At 40.9% G+C, this 18,924-nt stretch overlaps 1 protein-coding gene across 1 annotated transcript in view; it reads right to left on the minus strand.

Annotated features, from left to right (window-relative positions):
- Positions 1 to 1,016: 1,016 nt before the first annotated feature.
- LDLRAD3 (low density lipoprotein receptor class A domain containing 3) overlaps positions 1,017 to 18,924 on the minus strand; it is a gene marked incomplete at both ends in the record, with an annotated part of 99,810 nt that continues 81,902 nt past the window's right edge. The window contains 2 exons of the mRNA XM_084264231.1: positions 1,017 to 1,251; positions 2,721 to 3,066. Of these exons, the coding sequence (XP_084120357.1) occupies positions 1,017 to 1,251; positions 2,721 to 3,066 (581 nt within the window). The remainder of the gene's footprint in view (positions 1,252 to 2,720; positions 3,067 to 18,924) is intronic.

Below are 18,924 nucleotides of genomic sequence, written 5' to 3' on the forward strand. Positions count from 1 at the left end.
GGTGCAGCAGAACCGAACCTATGCAATACACTACTTATGTACACACAGAGAGTATCAAACATGATGTATACATACACTCAGTAGACGGGGCCCAACACGTTTCAGCATATGACCAGATATAATTTCAGTTAATGTACAAATGTAACAAACAAGCCATTCACGTTAAAGCTTCCCACGATGGGCATTTGCTGGGGCTGGTTTTGATGTTACAAGACTGAGCTGAAACAGCTCGGTGTTTGTTTCCTTGTTTGGTTTGTTGAGAAGCTTCAGTGCCTCTGTACTGCAGACTTCGCTTTGAAGTTTGTCAGATAAGCCAATTTGTGATGTTCCTGAGAAAACCCATGCAAACTTGGTCTAGATATTCGCAGCTGGAAAAAAAATCCACCTCATTTGCTGAATTAGAGAGTTGTTGCATCCTCACAAACTTTGCAAATTACATTCACAGTGATTAAGTTCCAGGCCACAAAGAGAAGGGTCAAGTAGGGCATTTTCTGCACTTCCAGCCCTGCCAGTGGGCTAGCATTGGTCACCACACCTCCACGTAGTAAGACTGCCTCTCATGTTTCAGTGACCACCAGCTGGCACCAGGCAGTAAGAATATTGACAGGACAGGGGACAGTATGAAAACAGAGTCCTTCTGGCATATTTTTGTGTGCAACATCAGTATATATTATACATGCACATATATGCGTTCATATACAGTAAATAGTCCAAGAAATACATCACATCAGTTCTTTGACACAGCACTGATATCTCTCTTACTCATCTGAACTGGAACTTGCTCGCAGAAATGCTGTGGAGAGCTGATGTGACTCTTAGGTTTGACTCTCTCGACTCTGTCTTTGATGAGCTCAAAATGCTGAATTCAAATATTAACTTAGTGTGGATTCCAATCAAGTCATCATTCAGGCACTTGTACCTCTGAAACTTAGTAGTTACAGCAGATTAACCCATACAGACTTGAAAGAGTGAATACCTTCCTGTCAATCTCAAATAGTGGAGCAGTTACGCTTCTCTCAGCAAATCAGAGAATCGCTTTGATCTACTGTCCTCTCAAGAAGAGTTCTGTGTCCATCCATGCTGTCATGGATGTCTCTTGTCCAGCTGCCAGCTGCGCCCACAGGGCTTCCTGCCACAGGGGTGTCTGTGCTCACCAAGCTTCCCGTCCGAGACCGGTAAGGAGGAAGATCTGGCTGATTAGGAGACTCAGAACAGTAAGGTGGTGGAGGCAGGTCAAACCAAGGTGGTCTGCTGTAAGATACACAACACAGTAAGAGGTTACTGAAAACAGCTGTACAGGAGAAAGTATGTAGTTTTCCAAGTATGAAAATAACAAACACTGTTTCTTAGCTTTTCCATGACACCTATCAGATCATCTGAAACAGACATCCCTACATGACTGAGGTTGTTGCAAAGCATCCATGGCACAACTGGGCACCAAGGTTTCTGGTCAAGATGCAACATCACTAGTAACACTCTGCTTAACAATCTACACTCCGGTTTTCATGGGTGTGCACTTCCAACATATCTCAGCTTACCCTCAAAGAGGAGGTGAACACAACAAAGCACTAAGGAAACCTCCTTAAGTGACTGAGATTAATGGCTTACAGTCTACTAATAAAGAACTCAATTCTCCATGTAACAAATCACCATTGCTGCCATGATATCACATGCAGAGTAACTGCTATGTAGGCATAGAGGAAGGTGGTTTTGACAGTAAACAAGTAGAGGAACTGAAGGGTTTAGCAGATTGCTAACAGATTCTGGATGCAATTAGCTCTGAAATTGCTGATGGTTTGTATCAGCTCAGGTGAGAAGCGATTACAATGTGGACATCTGCTCATTTACTTCTCCCTACTAAATTAAATATTGTTCTGAATGTCAACATTCAGACAAGAGAGCTGCTGCCAAATCCAGCAGAAATTAGGAAGGTAAATACTTACACTATTGTTCTTAGATCCCAGGGTTTGTACTTAAAAATACTGACAGGGTGACAGTGGACTATCTGGATCATTAGAGTCGTTCCATGCCCTTTTTATGTACAGAAGTTAGTCTAGGAGTTTTGTTTGCAAAGACTTTACAACAGCAGTTATAACAAAGGTTAATTGTCTACAAATAAAGCCAGTGTCATAATTACAAAAACATCATACCCTGAACAACACCCACCCACCAAACTTCAAAGCACTTTCAATTATTTGAAATGAGAACAACACTTTGCATTTCAGAGCCCTGTTCTGTTCTTCTATGCAGAGCAGCGGGACTATACAGATTCTTTTCATAAGAATTGAAGACCTCTTACATTTATATTCTGATCACATATGACCAGAGTAATTTTTTAAAATAAATAATATTTTCTAAAACCTAGCTGGTTTTTTTGGCAAAACTCCAAATTCAGTTTTCATGTTTAGATTCCAGACTAGCACAGGCTATCATCATCTTTATATTCTCCTACCGTCCTCAAAATCTCTACTACCAATGACACATGTTAAGAGAGCATGACTTCAGTTTGTCTTAAGTTGCTTTAGTAACAGTAAGGGGACCTGAGGACCAAAAATTTTTCATACATAAGAGGAACTCACATCTGGCCCTACGCATGTGATACAACTGTAACACTGTCTAAAGCAGCAAGAAGGATAAAGGGTGAGCAGAAGAACAGATTAACAGACCTGCAACCAGCAGCACGAAACCTTGGCAAGCACAGAATTAGCTCCTGTACCTACCTTTGGTCAAGCACAGCCTCTGAATAGGATGGTGGAGAGTCCAGTTCCACTGGCCTGTGGTAGGACTGGTTGGACATGTACTGGATCCCATTGTTGACGTTGTAGGTGACGCTGCAGTGGTGTGGGTGATCGAGGACCACCAACCGCGACAGCAGAACAGGGTGCTGCAATCGGTGCACCGGCAGGGTCATGAGATTGTTGCGCTTCCGTTGGTGATGCAGGACTAGGGCAAGAAAGGCCACCACAAGTACGAAAATGACAGAGCTACCAATGATAGCGTAGGTAATGCTAGGGTAGTAAAGCAGCTGATTTTCTGAGGTCACGTAATCTTGGCCACTGCCTGCCTCTGCAAGACAAAAGGAAAAGGAAGCCTGAGATATGTTTCAGTACAGAACGGCTCTTAACCTCTGCTGCGTTTTCTGTTAACACACTGTGTGACAAGAGCAAATGTTCCTTTTTTCTTTGGGTTGTGGAAAGTTAGCTTATGTCCATAGGCATGCAAGTCAGAGATTGGCTGATTACCACTCAAGCCCATCCACACACAGAATAAGTGACAGCAGATAAACTACTAGGGAGAGACAAACTGAGAAAGAGGAAAATACACACCATAGGAGGAAGCATGTGCACTCTTATGGGACAATCTCCCCCCCATCCCTACCTATAGGTCACAAAGTTTTGCTTCCAGAGGTGAGACACCCAGTTCTGAGGCATAAGCATGATACCTCAGTAGTAGGTGGCAGAGCCGTGCACTAGAATCAGAGATGTGAAAGGCCTTACCCTTACTTTTAAGGATAACTTGCAGTGCAGTCCGTTTCCTAAATGCCATGTTCCCGGATCTAACAGCCCAAAGTAAGTGGGAGCAGGGGTGGTGGTGGTGAATATATTTAACTGCTCACTAAAGGGTGATTATTTGGATGTTTGTGATGACAAGACCTCCTGCTAGGAAAAAAATTAAAAAGTAGAAAGGCTGCTGCAATAGCAAAACCAGCAATGAAACCCTAGCAGGTGGGACACCAGCAAGAGATGTGAAAGTCTAAAGTTGGGGGGTTTTTTATTTAGCAAAATTTCTATTTCTGTGCAGGCTGTAACTCCTTATGGCCTAAAAAGAAAAATTCTGATAAAGGATAGTCATCTACCTCAAGAAAATCGAGGAGTTGAATAAAAAGCTGAAACAAACGCAACCCCTTGACCTCTAAAATCCACACAATTACATAAGGACTATCCATCCAAATTCTTCATTTCCTACTGCAGAAGGCTTGGACAGTAAATCTTAACATACAATCTTCCTATCTTCCACTTATCAACTAAAATGGCTTTTTGGTCCTGCTATTTACTCAAAAACTGCCACTCTTAAATATTCTGTTTTACTGACGATGCCACTGAAACCACAGAGCTATGCAGGCCAGCTGCAAGCCACACAGTTTTCTTGATGCTTTCCATCACACCTCAGCAAGGCTCCTTACTGATTTTATTTTGCCATACAACTGTGCTGGAGAGAACGCAGAAATCATTTTTACCAGTCAACACTGGGTCTCTGCTCACTCAAAGTGAGCAAAGTCTGCATGAAGAACGTAAATCAAAGCAGAAGGGAGGAAAGGGATTTGCATGCATTAGTAATTGTAATTACAGCTCATCACACATTGCTGTGGCTTCTTTAATACACTCCCTAAATTCACCAGCTGAGAAATGAATTCGTGTCGCATATCACAGACAAGGGCCTGAATAGGGAACGTAGTGACAAGCAGATCATCAACAAGTTTATTTGTGAGGAGTGATCTACAGATCAATACCACTACCTGCAATTCCTCAGTGCAAGGAAGGTAAATATGACATCCCACTAAAACTCCTATTCAACCTGGTTGACTGGTTACAGCACATTGGCATAAGAATGAGAGCAGGATGCCTTTGCAGGCCTGATGAGACCTAATTAGTTACCGGGGGATCATTGGGCAGCAGCACAGTCCCTTCTCTTTATAATCTCCATCTTATTAAAAGGGAAGAAAAATGAAAGAAGTGAATTACACAACAGCTTCTTTTCAAGACTTTTATCCATCTGTTTAGGATAGCATCTCCTAGGTCCTGCAGGAAAAGCTTCCATAAATCCAAACAGATCAACCAGAATGCTGAAGAAAAAATATTTTGTCAAAAGTCAGATGGGATCTGATGAATAGCTTTAGGAAAGCCTGAAACAAAGTATCTATTTTATCTGGTTTATGATCCTTTTCACACAACCACCACCCACAGATCTTGCAGAGATTTTAAGGTAAATTTGCAGTTAACATGCTAGTTTAGAGCTTTGGTATTACTGTGGCTAATGAAACGTCATTAGCAACTCAACCAGTAACTCTCTTTTCCTTTTCAGGCTTTTAGATCTGCTGCTTTTGTTCCCATTTAGCTCACTGTATCTCTGAGAACAAGAGCAATCTAAGGGCATGCTTACACTGGGGACTACTGGTCTCTAGGGATAGAATCATCAAGCTCGGAAAAGGCCTTCAAGATCATCAAATCCAGCCGTTAGCCCTACACCACCAAAGCACTAAACCATGGCCCAAAGCACTTCATCTACTTTTAAACACCCCCACAGCGACTCCACCACCTCTTGGGTCAGCCCGTTCCAATGCTTCACCACTCTCTCAATGAAGAGATTTTTCCTACTATCTGATCTGGTGCCACTTGAGACTATTACCTCCTGTACTATCGCTAGTCACTAGGGAGAAGAATCTCTGAGCCAGAAGCCATGAAGGCGCTGCTGTTGGCAGTGCTATCTGTGCAGCTTTTGAACCAGCCAACACAGCAGTATTGCTTTTGGGATTACAATTAGTATCCACATCGCCTCAACTAGTTCCAGCTTGCCTGTCTCTAATACAGAGCTGCACAGAGGACATAAATCCTGTAAAGAGGAAAGAATCTGCTCTATCTCTCAAGTGTTGTTTCTTGTGCCCTGGGCAATGCAAAAACAGTCTCTCCCTCCCCCCATGTAAAGAATCCAGCTCCCTAAGCACGCAGAGCCTTTATATCTTTACAAGAAAAGACAGAGAGAGCACCATACCTCCCAGATGGAGTTCTGCCTAGGAAGATTCAGCTATCATTGAAACAAAGCCTTCTTCCACCAGCACAACCACCTTATTCTCACAGCTGCGTTTTCCAGGCCAAGATGACACGACTCTCAGCAAAACACACAAGTGAAATCCAGTGGTATTCAACCTCTGCCGTATTGTTGTTTAAACCAAGAAAGACCAACATGCATCTAACTTCCCTTTTCTAGCAAAGTGATTCCGAACCAGCGAAAGATGGAAGTGACATTACCTGCTCATATCAGCACAGCTTGGCTTGTAGCCCTTGAGAGGACACTTCCCATTTAAGGAGAAGAAATGAACTGCTCTTAACCATCTTCCAAACAATGTTCCAGCAAGAAAGCTGCTCTACAGCACAGCTAAAAGTAGCAGAACTATGAGACAGTTTTGTATAAACCAGACTTTTTACATCATTTTTTACTATATATTTGTCCATGTTGAAACAAGTTACTTCTTGGTAACTGCTGGGTAACGTTCTGTTTTTTCTGGGAGCCAGGTGTGGAAGGGAAAGATGGGCACAAGCAGGTTAAAAAACTTCTGCCTGCTCTGCTACTAAATGTAAATTCACAAAATAGGTGAGATGGGTAAACTGATTTAGCTTAAATTCATAGAGTATTTATTCTTTTGTGTCCCGACCCTTAAGAAGATTTGTTTTCTAATCACAACACGTATAAACAGTTTATCAATGCCACTTCTATTACTGCATTAAACCTTATTACCTGGGAAATGCTGAATTTGCAAATTAGACATTTTTGGAGTATAAAAAGCTTTGTGAATAATTGAGGAAAAGACTGATAAAGGAAACATTAAGGGGTTATACTCAGAGAGCAACTGCATTAAGTCTGCCAGACAAAGGGATGAGGGACTATTATCTTTCACAATCCCGTGCTCAAACCTGGCTTTTCACAGTTCATCAGAGAAAAAGCTTTTGAAATACATAATCTGAGCAGACATCTGTAGCCTTAATGAGCACAAGTCACAAAGACACTACTGTAACAACACATTTAAATTCCAACTGGTTAAAGAGCAGAGCTGCAGCCTGGAAGGTTAAAGACAACAAAAATCAAATACAGACAGGCAGAGCTTCTGCACATTATGATTCTATGATTATTTACTTTTTATGCTAGGAGTTCCTAGGGCATCCAGATAAGTCTCCAAAAGCTCTCAAATTCCCCACGCTTGATGATTTTATGTCCCACTAAAACAAGTCTTATGTACATTTTGTGCACTGAACTTTCTGTGTATTCTTTACTCCAGTGCTGTGCTTGCTAGCCCAGTTATCTTTATTCCCTACTGCCCTTCTCCAGGCTACAAACATGATCTTTCCCTGACAGCACAGCACCTTGACTTCGTTACCATTTGCTCCCTTCCCCAAACAGCTTCATACTTCCCTTAGACATTTAAGACAAGGATTTGTTTTCAACTGCATTCAAAGGAGCATTCCTGCCCTGTTCTGGCTTTGTCTATTTCAGGCACAGGACAGATTTGTTAATAGGCTTGTTACACATACTGAACAGACCTTATCATGGGAACTGGCCAAAGTAATACAGTATGATACAATGTGATTACATCTTTGCTTACCAGGTACTTGGTAAGTGGATAAGATTTCTGGGAAAGCAGCAGGATGAAACCCCAAGCTCCTTCCAGGTACGTCTACAACAGTGATGGCCTCGTATACAGACAAGACCGATCTGTACAGATGTCCTGGCTTAAAATGCCACCAGGTTATTCTGTGTTTCACCCCATGCTAATCACAAGTGTCACTAATACCCATGGACCAGAACTACTAGCAGCCAGCAGAGCCCTCGAGCTAAGAAGCTGGAGCAGAGGGCGGCTCTATGGCAACAAAGCTGATGAAGGGTTTGGAGCACAAGTCCTGTGAGGAGCGGCTGAGGGAACTGGGGCTTTTTAGCCATAAGAAAAGAAGGCTGAGGGGAGACCTTATTGGTCTCTACAAGTACCTGCAAGGAGGGTGTAGAGAAGTGGGGGTCAGTCTCATCTCTCAGATAACATGAGATAGGACTAGAAGAAATGGTTTCAAATTGCACCAGGGGAGATTTAGGTTAGATATCGGGAAGAATCTCTTTACTGAAAGGTTAGTCAAGTATGGGAACAGGCTGCCCAGGGAAGTGGTGGAGTCACCATCCCTGGAGGTATTTTAAAAGGCATACAGATGTTGTGCTTGAGGACATGGTCTAGAAGTGGACTAGGCAGGGTTAGGCTGTGTGGTTGGAGTCAATCACTCAAGAGATTCTAGAATTCTATGATTCTATTCCAAGCTCCAGAAGTTGCCTGTCAGGTTATTTTCTCCACCTCTGCCTGACTCCTTGCCCTGCTATCCCACCTAAAAAACCCTAAATAATCATGTTCTCAAGCTCTCAGGACATTCTTCCAAGCTCTTCTGCACTGACAAGGACTACATTTTCCTCAAAATCATGTTTCAAATATTAATCATCAGTCTGGGTGCTTTGTCTTCCTATTTTTTTCAGATGACTGAAGAGATTGTTTAAACAGACAGAGTAGAGTAGGACATCTTGATATAGACAACTTCTTATCCATCCATATATTTTTACTTAATCATTATTGGTATTAATGTAGCACTGTGATGCTCTACTAATAGAATTTCTCTGCACAATGTACTGTACAGGCTCCGAGCAAGAGAATGGCTACTGATCCAAAGAAGTTAAAGCTAAGCATAAGTCTTGGAACATTATATATTTATAAGTCTATACAACTAGCCAGGAAGACACAGATAAACCTCAATACATTATTAGTCAGCAGAATTAGTAGTGGTCTCAGCACATCTCATTCAGAGTATCAGAATGAGTGTTATGTGTGCCTTCCTCCCCAGACATAAATCCCTCATCCTGACCACGTTTACATGAGCAGTGCTTTCAAATCTCTGCAGCTGCTGAAAGAGCAGCTGAGTCATCAGACTGAAGATCAAGAGCCTCACCTCTCACATGCCCTCTTTTTTATCTCCTGCGGGGAAGGATAAATATTCAGTGCACTTCAGACATTGTAGTTTAAATGTAAAAAAAGTGAAAAAGCCAAAAAAAAAAAAAAGCAAGCAGCAAACTGAGCAAATAAGTAGACAACTAAGAAATACTTAGCAGTAGCCATGGCAACCAAAGTTCTAAAATTAACTTGGCAGCAATGTAAAAACCTGCAAAGCCAAAATCTGCCATCAAGCACAGAAACAAAAGGTCCAGGCTTGGCAGCTGGATGAAAGCCAGGGAGGAAATTAAAGTGTTACTGAAACGCAATTCAGGAGCATTCTGACACTGATCTAAACAGCACTTCTTGGACACATGATAGACCAAAAGGCTAGTGGTATAATGTGATTAATTCACAGACACTACAGAAACTATGCCCAAAAGCAGGGGTAGAACATAAACAGGATGAACTTTCTCCTAATAAAGTCCTCCTCTCTAAATTGAGGGTTCAGTTACTTCCGTCTGTCTCCTCTTTCTCCTTTGAAAATGGAAGGTCACCATCAAGGAGCCTGCCAGGAAGTTAGTTACTACACACATAGCATTTTATGACAGGAAGATGCCTGTCAGCAAGAACGTGATGCACCACAAGTTCTAGGGCCTTCTACTACTATCGTCCTCCTCCCAGTCACCACATTAAACCTGTTCTGCAGAACAAAGATCTCAAATATCAGCAAGAATAAAAAGCTCTTTATTGGATAAAGCAAGAACATGCTTCAAAGAAAGAAAAAATATTGTTTTCATTGCATAAAATTGCTCTTGGTGCTCTTGTCAAGGCCTGTGACAATTATCAGTGTCCCAGGCTCTAGCTCCCGTGCAAGTACTGTGCGTAAATTGGAGGTAACAGCCATTGATGTTGTACCACAGCCTGCTCCTTCCCCCTCATCTCCCAAGAGATATTCCAGTCTCACCTTGTTCAAATCACAAACAATACTCCCCAACTGCAGGAAAAGTCTGGATTTTGTGTCTCCGGTTGCCGTGTAGTCCACTGTGTGCAATTAATGAGCAGCACTGTGCACTCTCTAAAGTTAAAACTTCCAAGGTAGTGGAAAAGTTAAGAGAAACATGAAATTCAACCATGAAGACCCAAGCAGAATTCAGCTTTACCTTCACTTCCTTAATTGTCATAAAATGTTATGAGAAGTCTAGAGTAACTAACTAACGGTATAACAGGTATATGTGCTACCAAACACCCTTGGGAAGACTAGCCAATTTGCATGTCAGCCCACCATCCTGTCTTCTGCAATGGTTAATTGGAATAACAGAGATCTGAGGTAGGCAAGATCCTGAACATTGTATCAGCTCCCTGCTAGCACAGAAGCATGCTCCATTGATCTACCTTGATTGATTTTGAAAGGTCTTAAGCAGTGTCAAGTCTAAAGTATGAAGAAAAAATGATTTGTCAAAGTCCACAGGTGGCTTTGCCTTTGCTATTCCAGTCTGACCCTGAGAGTTTACAATCCTAGTTTCCATGACATGCTCTGCTTGGAATCATTTTAATATCTTGGAGGAAAAAAAAAACACCCAACTCCAAACAAGAAGTAAACTAATTAAAATGAAAATCAGTGAATGAAGTGCTTGTGGTTTCATCATCTATCAACTATGAAACTACATACCACCACTCTGCAAAACCAATTTATCTTGGCTGATCTACATGCCTGCAAAAATGCATGTTATTTCAATAGAATCTCTGGAAAAAGCGGACCATGGGATGCTGGACAGGACGGACAGATGAACTGCATTTATTCTGGAGGCTGATGGGAAGAGACACATACTGTTTAGCTAGAATGTGCACATTAACTTCTCCCTAAATTCTGCCTTAGTGGTACAGACAAATGGCACAAAAAGCATAACAAGGCTTGAAAAGATGTGGTGGAGGGTTTACATAGCCTGCAGAGTCAGCTATACTTTGCAAAGGATACTGCTTAAGTGTGATTTTGATACGCTGTAAAGTAAAGTTTTAATCAGCTTTTAAATTCTGTTTAATCATTCAAGGAGTGTATTTTAATGGCTCTGCTTTTTGAAAAAGAGTCATCACAAATTCCACACCCTGCACTTTATATGTATTGATATTATTATTATTCCTTTTTTTTTTCCCTAGAGTTGTGAAGAGGAAGAGACATTTTAAGATACACAGTCCACACAGCTTCACTTGTTCAAAACAATATCCTAATATCCCAATGATTTCGAAACTATTAGCAGGTTGTGATCTTGAGTAAAAAAAGAATCAATCCAGAAAGCAGAGACCTAATCCCTTCACACCTACCCAATGCTCCTTCACTGACTGCTTCCAGGATGCAACAGAGGAAACAGGTGACAAATCCATCCTAGCAAGCACATCCTAGCAGCACTGGAGGCTGCCCTGTCCGCCTCTAGGAAGCAAAGGAAGACTGGAGAGGACAGCAAGACCACAGCGACTGAGAGGACTTGGATAGATTCAAACCAAGATGGAGCTCAGTGCTTGGTTCCATTGGAGAAAGCACCTGTGTGAAGTTCCATCATGAGATGTTGTGCTTCTTAATGTTATCCTGACTTTGCATTGCAATTGTTTGACATACAAACTAATGTTTCTGTCTGGCTACCAGTTCTGTAAACTCAGTGCAAACTAAAAGTCTTGCCAAACAGTAGCCTAAGTTACACCTTCAGGAAAGTCAAAGCAAACATCATACTCGCTTGAAAATCAAACTCTAAATCTTTAATACTGTAAAAAAAAAAATAAAGCATTAACCAAAGCAGCAAAGATGGCAACAAGTGGTTGTGAACGTAGCTACTGCACAGCCCTGTTTGGCCTTCCTGATCATGAGACACAGGGTATCTAATGCTGGAGAAAGGGTGGACAAATTAAAACAAAACCAAACCCCAAAACCCCAACAGTCAAGCAAGCAAAGGGAAGGGAAAAAAATAAATAAAAAAGACAACTCAAGCAGAAAGGAAAAACAGGGGAAAAAGCTGCACTTGAAAGCTGATGTCCCGTTTGTGTACACTGACGAGCATCTAGAAGGCATTAACACCAGGAAAAATATAAACCTGTGCTTTTCCTCCTCTGGTAAAAAAAAATAACCTCACTTGATCAGAAAATGAGACACTGAAAACAGGGAGTGGGAGGAAACCACTGAAATGCTGTGGCTGCCTGTGGTTCATTACCAAATGGAAAGGTTTTCAGGAAGCCCCAAAGGGCTCCGCTCGGAATCCGATACTATTCAGTAACTCCAGGAATGAGAGAGACAATAGTTTTCTTTTTCAGCTTGCTCTTAGGCAACAAAAGCATCCTGCTAGACAAGATTAAAATTAAAAATGACCAGAAAATAGCAGAGATGGTCAGGATCAGGTGTAGTCAGGTGTCAGCACAGAACAGGCTGTTAACTGGCAGTGAAAAACACAAGCCCAGTAGTACCTGTCCCTAGCAACGTGTCTGCTCAGGACACCACACATGAATCAGAGCATGGTGAAGAACATGAATTAGCAGATGTCCATAAGACACTACCTACTAAGAAAGGTTGTAAGAATCGGGTTGTTTAGGCTGAAGAAAACATTGCAAGGAAGCTTTTAATATTTTCAAATAGTTAAGTTTGAAATGAAAGAGAATCAAAACAATTCCTGCTCTAACAATATAAAATCAGTACTTAAAATCCTGCAGGGAAGTATACCAAACAACTAACATGAGAGATCACAGCTGTATTTCATACATCTAATTGATTAGAGCTGCTGCTTTTGAGTGACTGGTAGTAGCACCACATGGCTCTGCGCCTTTAGGATTCATGTTACCCTTCCTGCTCTGAAGGCTTTATCATAGGGACTATCATCTCTTCATGTCCTCATGAGAGTTTCCCAATTTTTTTTTGCAAAATATCAAAACTCCATCAAAATTTAAGTAAGTATTAGCCAGGTTAAATCTGAACCACTTACCCCCAAATCAATGCAACAACTTACTATCAACTTCCTATGCCATGTGTGAGGCTCTGGTATTAGATGCAGCTTGCCCAAGTGGGAAGGATAATGAAGCACTAAAATATATTGCCTCGAGCTAACAGTGGTCTGGATGCATCTTGGAGGTACCCTGAGGCCTCTGATAGTCCTGACTGTACATGCTGGCTTTGGGTTACTTCTCCAAGCGAGCTGAAAAACCTGCATCAGTTTCACCAAGCCTTTCTTCAGATGAACAGAAAAACACCCACCCCAAAACCATCCTCTAACAATGAGGATAGATTTCTTTTTCAAAGAATTTTATCTCAATCATTGCATGATCCCATCCTACTGCCAAGTTCAGTAGAAGTTCATACTTCACTGACAAATCTGTAGATTTTACAAGCCTTCAAAGCTAATCTTGCATTCATAAAGAAAGGAGCAGCTCATCTCCTCCTCTAATGTGTAAAGGAAACTTGGATAGCTTTCCTCTTTAGACAGACCCAGCATAAGATTTCAGACAGTAAATCAAGATATTACAGTACCTGGGCCTTTATCCAGAACCTTTTTGAAATATGCATTATAAAAATTTTGGTCTCACTTCAGCAAGTTTTCATATAAATAAATTAAGCAAAAAATATCTTTAATTACAGAACAAGGAAAATTGCTGCACTTGATGAAAGGTTGTTTATTCAGCACTGACAAATGCAGCCTAATGAACGTGAGTGCCAGATCGTTTTCTTGCTGAAGAGGTAGGCTTGCTTTTTGTTTCCACAGAGACTGTGGAAACACTTTCCCTTTGACTCTGGCTGAGTGACTGAACTGTGCAATTCTTTCTATGAAAAGCATGTATACAAGAAAAAAAATTAAAATTTGTAGTAAGATGCAAGAATCATAATTATTAATTGCTATGTCAAGATAATTACTGTATGCAAGGACAAATAAAGAGATTTTTTTGTAGCATACTTACAGTTCACATTCTGCACAGAATGACTGGAGGCAAATAATGATTAGTACAGCTAAGAATAGTTTAAAAGGCACTGAATTAGCTAATGTGTCACATCAAAATGAGCTTTTATTGACAGAATCTTGCTCTAATGCATACCAGTGGTAAAGAAGGTTAATAGAAAACTGGCTTATCACTAGCAAAGGATAACACATTGTTGCATGATTCTACAAAACCTCAATGAAACCACATTTGAACGCTGGCCTCCTATTTTGGCCAGCTTATTTGAAGATTGACAGAATAAGGTTGATGAGAGTACAGCATGAGAAACAAAGATGATAAATGGAGAAACGGGGCTTAACTATCAAGAGAGACAAAAAAGTAGGATTTATTTAGTCTTGTGAAAGTATGTGATTGAAATATTTGTAATAAGTATGGGTAATAAAAATTAAGCTCAGTGACTCATTTTTAGATTGGTAGGCCAATCAGAACTAAAGGGGACAAGGGTAAAAGGGAGCAGATGCAGGACAAATGTAATGATACACTTCACAGAAAGAAGACTGGAGAAGACTCCAGGGAGATCTTTCAGTGACCTTCCAGTACCTGAAGGGAGCCTACAAGCTGGGGAGGGACTTCTTAGAAGGGCATGGAGTGACAGGACAAGGGGAAATGGTTATATACAGGAAGGAGGTAGGTTTAGATTTAGATATTAGGAAGAAATTCTACACTATTAGGGTGGTGAGGCACTGGAACAGGTTGCCTAGGGAAGTGGTGGATGCCTCCTACTTGAAAGTGTTCAAGGCCAGGTTGGGTGGGGCCTTGAGCAGCCTGGTGTAGTGAGAAGTGTCCCTGCCCATGGCAGGGGGTTGGAACGTTATGATCTTTAAGGTCCTTTCCAGCCCTGATCATTCTATGATTCTAAGATAAAACAAATGAAGTGATGTTTTGTGACGATACTTAAACAAAAGCTGGGTGACCATACAGAATATGTGCTGTGGAATAACCGTACCATGTGGGAAAATCTTCTAGGGAGCATCTTTTGTAATAGCTGAGACATGTTTCCACATACACACACAAAGGCAGAAATTTTTAAAAACATTGTTAAAACAAAAGAAGGTTAAGAGTTTACCTAATTTCAAACAGGAAGAAAAAACCCCATTTACTAGTACTCCTTTATAGTACAGATGCACGTAACTATACTATTTCTTTTACAGTACTCTTATCATAGAACGCTTTGGGTCGGAAGACATCTCAAAGATGACCTAGTTCCAACCCCCTGCCATGGGCAGGGACACCCTCCAGTAGCCCAGGTTGCCCAAAGCCCCATCCAGCCTGGCCTTGTACTCTTCCAGGGATGGGGCTTTCACTGCCTCTCTGAGCAACCTGTGCCAGGGCCTCACTGCCCTCACAGTAAAGAATTTCTTCCTGCTATCTAATCTAAACCTCCCCTCTTTCAGTTTGAAGCCATTCCCCCTTGTCCTCTCACTACACTTCCTGGTGAACAGTCCCACTCCCACTTTCCTGTAGGCTGTAATTGGTCTCCCTGGAGCCTTCTCATCTCCCGGCTGAACAAGCCCAACTCTCTCAGCCTGTCTTCATAGGAGAGGTGCTCCAGATCCCGACCATCTTCATGGTCCTCGTCTGGATTCACTTCAACAGCTCTGGGTCTGCCCTGTACTGGGGACCCCAGAGCTGGACACAGTACTCCAAGTGGGGTCTCACAAGAGATCCTGAAAAGTAATTTTCACTCTCTCTGGGGTGTAACTAACCAGGCTTGGGAGTGTTACAGCAGTTTTGAAGGGATGAAAACAAAGAACAGCCTCCATAACTAAGCCAGCTAAAAGTTTAATTAAATAGAATTGCTTGCTGTGCTTACCTTCCCCAAACAACCTCATGCATATTCATTATTGTAATTACAGCAGTAAAAAAACTCCACAACTAATTATGCCACGCTTCTCATCTTCTATATGCCTGGAAATTTTTACATAATTACTACTGAAATTAATTGCAAGTTAGTTAATTTTGCACTTTGTCCTTTCAAGCTTAATTGAAAATTAAAATTTTTCAAACCAAGTCATTCTTGTAAGTGTGGTGCTTGTACCTCAGATGGTGCCGTACACCAAAATGTTCTTTTAATTGCTTTTAGTAACGTAGCATAGAGTACTAGCACAGAGAACCACTGTAAATTTTATCATTTAAAATAAAAGAGTGTTGCCCTAATACATATTTACTATGTGCTTGTTAGTTGTATATTCTTCAAAGAACATTCAACCTGCCTGCTGCCACTTGGCATCTCAGGCAGCACATTAGCATGTTGTCCCCTGAGACACAGGGTACTCCATCAGTGCCACAGTTAGCTTAGATCAAGCTCAAACCTGGAATTTTCTCTGACTGTAGTTCAAACGTGGTAGCTGATCTTTCAAGGGTGACTAATGATTTCAGATGTCCAGTTCTACAATGAATTTTGAAAAAAGTAACAAACATTTATTCTCTTGAGAGGTGGGGAAAGAGGAAGAATCAAACAGGAAAGCCAAATTTTAACTTGGCCTAGAAAAATAATTGCTTGAAAAATGTTGTCTTAGCCCAGATAAATAATTGCCCAGGAGTACATGCTGCGCACAGCAAACTTTTAAATCAACAAGTCAGTCTTTCCAGTCTATAAGCAAGCATTTAACAGGGTCTCCTCATTGGCTAAGGCAGTCTACTTCAATTGTACACATGATGTTTTATTGATTTGGGATACGCCTTTTATGAAAGATGATGCAAAAGATTGCTTTCTACTAAAAGGCATCCAAACACTACACTGTGACAGCAGACACAAGATGCAGAAGCCCAGGATGGGGGACCCAGCAATTTCCAGAATGCAACTGGTATTTGAACAGGACCAGTATTTTGTCTTGGGAAATCAAAGAATATTTCAGAGCCCCACACCAAAAAGTCCCACATAAATCAATCAGCTATTGAGGTTATTTTAATTTAAACCCACGTCCATAGTACCTTATAATATTTTGGCCCATTAAAATAATTCATTGATGTTTAAACCAAAACAAGAATAAAGTCAAATCATCTGTATTTCACGCGCCTTTTCTAGCTTAACTCAGAAGCTTCAATCTTGCTGGGTTCAATGAGACAAGTTTTTTCATCTGTCAAGAAATCTTGCAAATGTCTAATCAGCCACCAGATTTTCTGGATCAGAGAAGTTTGCAAACAGAACACTTGTTCCTTACTCCTCCACAGTGTCTATAGAGCCACTTTCCTAACTCAATGGGTAAATTTTCTCTTGTAATATTTCAAGGCTTCACCACAAGAACCAGAGAGAGCGAGCTGCAACACCAGAAGGCAGACAGTTGAGAGTCAGACTCCTTCAGGAAGCAATTTTCTTTGCTGGCTTTTACTTAGCAACCACCACGTGAGCAAGACATCACTATACAGACTGAATGAACTCAGTTTATCAATTCTTCAAAAATTCCTGCTGCTCTATGAGAGAAAAAGAACTATCCACAATAAGTTTGTCCCAAAGACACACAGTGCAGACTATCCTGCCAGGAAAGGAAACATTATGGCTAACTGTTCTTCCAGTTGTTTAGAGTGAAGACTGGTGTCCTCAAAAAGCGAAAGGCTGAAAAGGAACCCCTCAGGTATAGTACAACATCAAAGAACAAGAGTTTCAAGAAGACTAGTAAGAGCAACTACATCTGAAATATGTGCAGAATGTTTAAAAATCTTGTTGCAATGAAAATCAGACCCCAGAAACTTAACCCCATCACCTGCACTGGAAGCTGCTTACAAGACCATGAGACAACAGTGCTAAAGGCTTGAGCAATACAGAGCTGTACAACAGGGCACAGGGTTAAAGCTCTCTTGGACCATGTCTACAGATAGAAAGGGACATTCACCAAGTCAGGAGATCTACATCATGATCACCAGAGTAACTATCATTGGGAAGGTAAAAATTAATAGCCAAGAGGAATTCCTCATTTCAGAATCTCTGAGTGAAGAGGCAGCAGTCAGTTCCCAGGGTAGATGGGAAGTAATTAAAAAGGTAATTAAAAAGAAAAAGCATTGAAAGTCAAGAGCCCAAGAATGTCAAAAAAGCACTTTCAGCAAGTGTTGTAAAGATCTAGGATTAGTGATCCCTTACCAGTAAAGCAAATGAATACACTATTTGTTCTGCCTCAGTAGTCTAAGAGCTGTTGAACCTGTGAGCCACACGTGTATTATTAACGACGAACAAACTAGACTGGGACACTGTCAGAGAGAAATGATTTCTGGTTTACAGATAATCTGTAATTCAATGGGGAAAAAATACCTACTTGTTTACCATGTCCAATTTAAAAAGTGAAGCAAAATGTAAATTTATTTGCATACTTTCACAAACTGACTACAGTTAAATACTTCTAATTACACAAAATTGCAGAGCTCTTTGTAAACAAGTCTAAAATTTTAATGAAATTTAACAAAAGATTTTTTTTTATTCCACTAATGGCTAGGAACAGTATTACAGAGATAACACAAAAATACATGAATGGTTATGTGTGAAATTCTGCATCTTTCATCTGAGAGAAGTATTTTCTGCTCTTATGTAAAATTTGGAAATTTTCCGCTAAGAACATTCCAGGTGAGTGCATATTTCCTACAGATTTCTCCACATATACATACATATTATACTTAGAAACATTTTCAAAATCTATAAAGGAAAGAGAAAGGATAAAAGAGAAAAATCACATTATGTCAGTGTTGCAAATGGTTACTGTCATTTGTCTCAACTACCCCACCATAATATTTCTGCTTTAATTAAATATTAAATCGGTCAAGTAGGCATGCAGATTTAATTACTGCTGTGGTTTAAAATGAGCCTGTTTCCCCTTGAAATCAGTGAAGGTTAACAGAATGACTTCAGTCTAATGGAAAATCCTCAGTCTGCCAAGATGCTGGACATAGGAATTCATCCCTTATGGCACAGCATAAACAGCATTCTCAGTAACGCAGTGCTCAAAGAAGTACTGGTTTAACAAGTTTAACCCAAACACACCTGAAGTCTGTGGCAGCTGAACATTGATGAAAAGAAAAGAATTGGACCGTTATAGGGAAATGGCCTACTCAGTCTTAACTTTGTCAGCTCAGTAAGAGTGGACTTGATGTCAGAAGTCCCTAAACACCTTCAGGTTTGATTGGTATTCTTCTCCTCTGACTCATCACTCAGGCACCTTGGTACAGGAGTAAGGGTTCAGGTCACTTCAAGTGAAATGGTCAGAGCTCTCAGAGGCAGTACAGGAAAGGGGAAAGGA

The sequence above is a fragment of the Gallinula chloropus genome, assembly GCF_964237585.1.
Source record: "Gallinula chloropus genome assembly, chromosome: 4".
Classification (NCBI taxonomy): domain Eukaryota; kingdom Metazoa; phylum Chordata; class Aves; order Gruiformes; family Rallidae; genus Gallinula; species Gallinula chloropus.